Below are 5,460 nucleotides of genomic sequence, written 5' to 3'. Positions count from 1 at the left end.
TTTGGTGGCCTAGACTTTAGTAATCTTGCCTATGAGTTCCAATTTCTGCTTGGCCTAAGTGCATTTGTTAATTAACCATTTTTAGAAACTTTTTGTGAGAAAAGAAAAAATCAATTGACTTTTTTGACAACTTTTTATATTTCCTATGGCATCAAAACTTTCCTAAAATGGTTCTTTAAAAAATGTCCCAAGGGCATCTGTTCACAGGACCCATAAAAATATGATGTTGTGCATTTAGTGGTGCAGGGTTGAATCTGGTTAAGGACCAAGCTCCTCCACTCAAAAAGCTGAGCACAAAAACAGAAAAGAAAACAACAAGACTAGAGCTGTCAATATTCTGCTTGTCTCAAATAAATTGATTAAAATACATCTAAAATCATTGAGACTCTGACTCTAATGGTTTACTTGAATTTCATATGGTTAAGCAATTTAAAATCCTGCATGTCTATCTTTGAGGGACAACCCACGTTTTTAATGAATCAACCTAATGAAATTTTCTACATTATCAACAGAAATAGAGAAGTCATGAATGCAGATCTTGCCTGCCTATGGCAGAACAATCATGTTACAATCACATATAAGAACCAATTAAATCATTGAGGAACATGCTAGCGTTTACAAGTGTACACGTGTGATTTAACTTATAAAATCACACGAATACTTCCCTTCATGACATAAAATATTGTGCAATAATATATCAAATATTCAACACACGTGTGTTATCAGCACCAACTTCTCTAATAAAAGATAAGCATTAGCCATTCTAACAATAGCTCAGCCTGAGTTTCTGGGAGACAAGATGGCTGTGTTACTCGTTCACAGATGTACTATAAAATAACCATGACTGTGTAATATGTGTTACATTATTTACAATCATGTTGTCTTGTCTGATGAATTTTCCATTAAATTTTCCTTGTCATTTCATAGCTTTTTAAAAATCTTATATTCATCATTCCATAAAATAACATGAGTCACTCCAATATAACTTGAAACCGGATCCATCCATAATGGTTATTTTTTGGTAATTATGTTTCGGGGAGACATTGAGCAAACATTGGCAGGCACAGCATTTAGATCCAAATCAAAATCATGTTAGGACTCATTAATATCTAACAGTGAGATTTCACATGTCAACCTCACAGATAATATATATATTGAGCAAACTTGAGAAATTAGGTAAATTTTAAGACTAAGTTATACATTAAAGTCTAAGTTATAACCATGACCATCAGTTGTAATTTATTAAGTGTCGTGCTGTAGCCTTCTGGTTCCCAGGAAGGCAGCAGGCAAACTGGATAGACGAGCTTTGCCCTTTGTTGTGCTAGAAGGGATGGTGTCAACACTGCTAATGTGTTGCGTATTTAACAGATTATTTTCCAATTCAATATGTAGTGTTATCTTCTGCTAAGATGCTCCTATAAGATAAGGAGCATAAAATAATTGGATATTGAATTGAGAGCTGGCAGGAGGGTGACACAGCACAAACAATGCAGAGAGAGTGTCTAGATCCAGATCAAAATCATGTTACAACTCATTGATATTTGAAAATATTGTGATTCCTTTTGTCCACCACACCCCATCATATATATTGAGAAGCTGCTGAATAAAGCAAAGCAAATTGCTACACCAGATTGTACATTCAACAGCAAGAAGTCTTCCTGTTTTAGGAAAACATGGCTGCCTCTCCTGTCAACCAAACCTCCCTTCACCATTTTCGCTCTAACAGCTTTCCCACCAGAGCACACCCGCTCATTTCAGAATTCAACGACCAATTGAGCAGATTGAGATGTTCTGAAGCAACCTCTTCATCATCAGCATCATTAAGCCAGAAACTAATTGGCCTTCAGGATTTGAATGATTGTGTTGATAACTTGCTCCTGTTGCCTTTTGCACAAGCCTTAGATCAAGAGCAGAATCAAAAATGGTTTAATGAGCTGTTGGATGGATCTCTCAGGCTCTTGGATGTGTGTGGTATTGCAAGGGATGCATTGTTGCAAACAAAGGAATACACTCATGAACTTCAATCAACCATGCGCAGAAGACAGGGCAGTAAAATGGAGCTTGCGAGGGAGGTTGAAAAATACTCAGCCTCTAGGAAGGTGATAAAAAAGGCAATGCAGAAGGCCTTAAAGGGCATGAAAACTAAGCTTAACTCTAAGAAAAATGAAGATCTTGCCATTGTTAGCTTGTTAAAAGAACTAGAGGCTGTAAGTATCTTGGTTTTTGAATCACTCTTGACCTTCATAGCTGCACCAAAGTTGCAATCGAAATCAAGCAGCTGGTTTGTAGTTTCCAAGCTGGTACACCCCAAGAGAATAGCATGTGAGGGTGAAGAAACAGATGCAAATGAATTTGAGAAGGTAGATCTGGCATTACAAACTCTCATTAGCCACAAGACAAGCAAATCTGATTACTCCATCCATGTTCAGAATGTGCAGAACGCGATGGGGAAGCTGGAGTCAAGCATTCAAGATGTTGAAGAGGTGCTTGAATGTTTGTCTAGGCGTCTAGTCAAGACCCGAGTTTCCTTTCTCAACATCCACAACCACTAACCCTGAAATAATAATGGGCATCCATTTTTGTCTGTAAATTTGTACAAGTTGATATACATTCTCTTTTTGTAAAAATACATGGAATGAAAAACACATTTGCTCTTCAACTTCTAAGTCAATCCACTGCCTTTGACAAATACTTGCTCATGTCACAATTGAATTCTATTCAATTCAAGCGCATGAATGGTTCAATTTTTATAAATTCTAGGATATTATTCTCACAAAATACCTCATAAAATCTAAAATTTCAAGTCAACTGTTCAAAATTGGTAACAAAAATATAGTAAATGATCATCTCACTACCTCAATCCATAAGAACTTGTGAAATTAGTTAATAGAAGGAGGTGGTTTGAGTCATTTAAATTTGGTCCCTTAGAATATTTTAGCAATCCAGCCTATGGGTTCCAATTTCTGCTCCACATACAATGCTGTGCATTTAGAGAATGCAGGGCTTGAATCTGGTTAAGGGCCAAGCTCCTCCACTTTAGGCAGTTGAACATAAAAACAGAAAGGACAACAAGACATCAGAGCTGTCAATATTCCAATTGTCTCAAATAAAATGATGAATACACATCTAAAATCATTGAGAATCACATGGTTTAATTGAATTTTGTCTGCTTATGCAATTAAAAATCCTGACTGTAGGGACAACCCATGTTTATAATGAATCAGCTCAATAAATAAAATTTTCTACATTATGAACAGAAATGGAGATGCCGCATATCCAGATCTTGCCTACCTATGGCATAAAAATGATATAGCAATCAAATTGACTAACCAATTAAATCAGCAAGCAGCATACTAGTGTTTACAGTAAAGTTATACATGTACATATGATTGAAGACAGAAGCTGCAGCATGTGGATAAAGTGAAGGTCTTTTGAAATTCAACTTGGAACATACATAAACGCTAAATGCGGGGGAAATTATAGTTTCACTAGAAATAACACAGACCATAACATACTCAATCTTGTAAGCATAATAATATTCAGGACAAACATAGAGTATGAAAGAATTTGATACGTGTGTATATAATTAAGAACCTACAGGAAGCAATAGTACCAGGAAGACCAATACTATATACAGTGAAGAAATTTTCCAGATTTTGCATTGCATGAAACTGGTAATTTAATGATATTCATGTGTGCACGAGGGGTACAGACTACTGTCTGCCTGGAAGGCAGGCATGTAGGCTAAATATAATGGCTATTGCTTTTTCTTGTCCTTTGTTATAACGTATTTTTAAAGAAATTTATGAAGATTCCATTGTGATTTTTGAATTTAAAAGTAATTGATTGTGAGTTAAAGAGCTGGTTAGAGGAGACATTGCAAAAACATTACTGATATAGTGAGTTGGAGAGCAGGTTCAACGTATGTCAACACCACTCATGTCTTGAATATTCTATGGATTATTTTGCAATGTATTGTATATATGATTATCTGATATGAAAATAGTACTGTGATTTTAGAGTTTATATAATGAGTTGGAGAACTGGTGAGAGGGAGACATTGCAAAAACATTGCTGAGTGTGTGTTTATATCCAGATCCAGATCCCAATCTCAATCATGTTATGACTGATTGATATTCCAGGTGGATGAGATTCCTCATGTCCCCCTCACCTCAAAAAATATATATTGAAGGGAGGCCACTGCAAATTGCTAAACCAAATTGTACATTCAACTGCAAGGCCTATTTCTTGTTGAAGGAAAACATGACTGCCTCTAATTTCAACTCAAAATCCCATCAACACACTCGCTCAAACAGCTTACCCACTAGAACACACCCTCTCATTTCAGAATTCAATGACCAATTGAGCAGATCAAGAGATCTTGAAGCAACCTCTTCATCATCAACATCTATATGCCAGAAGCTAAATGGCCTTCAAGATTTGCATGATTGTGTTGATAAGTTGCTCCTATTGCCATTCACACAAGCATTAGCCCAAGAGCAGTGTGAGAAATCAGTTAATGAGATTTTGGATGGATCACTCAGGCTCTTGGATGTTTGTGATATGGCAAGAGATGCCTTGTTGCAAACAAAGGTATGCACACGTGAACTCCAATCAACTCTTCGCAGAAGACAAGGCTATAAAATGGAGATCACGAGGGAGGTTGAGAAATACTTGGCCTCAAGAAAGGGAGTAAAAAAGACAATGAAGAAGATCTTAAAGAGCATGAAAATTAAGTTTATTTACAAGAACACCGAAGATATTCTCATTATTAGCATGTTAAAAGACCTAGAAGCTGCAACTCTCATTGGCTTTGAATCCCTGTTGACTTTTATTGGTAAATCAAAGTTGCAAAGAAAGTCAAGCAGCTGGTCTTTGGTTTCCAAGCTAGTTCACCACCAAAGAGTGGCATGTGAGCGTGAAGAAACAGATGCAAATGAGTTTGAGATGGTGGATGCAGCATTGCAATCACTCATCAGTCACAAGCCAAGCAAATCTGATTTCTCTTTGCTTATTGATAATGTGCAGACTGGGCTTGGGAAGTTGGAATTAAACATTCAAGATCTTGAAGAAGTGCTTGAATGCCTTTCTAGGAGTATTGTCAAAACTAGAGTTTCCCTTCTGAATATCCTCAACCACTAGCCCGAAAATTGTCAGGGGCGTACTTTTGTCTGTAAACAATTACAAAATCATACGGCTTATATACATGTACATGAATCAAATTTATTTTCACTTCTGATTCTAAAGCTATTCATTGGCTTAAAAAATTTCTCGCTTATTTCTTGCTGCTTAACTCTCTTCCTAGATCATCTAATTTTAGTACAAGATTTTATTTAATTCTTGAATACTTGATATTAAAATACTCTTGTCAACTTCCAATTTTGGCTAGGATTAAAAATATGCAGATAAATCTGTTTTAAATGATCTCACATTCTTGGGCTGTCCAATAGTCAAGATCAT

At 36.2% G+C, this 5,460-nt stretch overlaps 2 protein-coding genes across 2 annotated transcripts; both read left to right on the top strand.

Annotated features, from left to right (window-relative positions):
• Positions 1-1,673: 1,673 nt before the first annotated feature.
• LOC112018388 (uncharacterized) lies at positions 1,674-2,552 on the top strand. Its single transcript, XM_024050916.1, has one exon. The coding sequence runs from the start codon at positions 1,674-1,676 to the stop codon at positions 2,550-2,552; it is 879 nt and encodes a 292-aa protein (XP_023906684.1).
• A 1,711-nt stretch (positions 2,553-4,263) lies between these two features.
• LOC112018389 (uncharacterized) lies at positions 4,264-5,142 on the top strand. Its single transcript, XM_024050917.1, has one exon. The coding sequence runs from the start codon at positions 4,264-4,266 to the stop codon at positions 5,140-5,142; it is 879 nt and encodes a 292-aa protein (XP_023906685.1).
• The last annotated feature ends 318 nt before the right edge of the window (positions 5,143-5,460 follow it).

The sequence above is a fragment of the Quercus suber genome, unplaced genomic scaffold, assembly GCF_002906115.3.
Source record: "Quercus suber isolate HL8 unplaced genomic scaffold, Cork oak 2.0 scaffold_699, whole genome shotgun sequence".
Lineage (NCBI taxonomy): Eukaryota > Viridiplantae > Streptophyta > Magnoliopsida > Fagales > Fagaceae > Quercus > Quercus suber.
Note: the sequence above shows the minus strand (reverse complement) of the source record. Positions and strands in the feature narration are given on the sequence as shown.

Coding starts and splice junctions, on each gene's coding strand:
- LOC112018388 (XM_024050916.1), top strand. CDS start 1,674: ATGGCTGCCTCTCCTGTCAACCAAACCTCCCTTCACCATTTTCGCTCT.
- LOC112018389 (XM_024050917.1), top strand. CDS start 4,264: ATGACTGCCTCTAATTTCAACTCAAAATCCCATCAACACACTCGCTCA.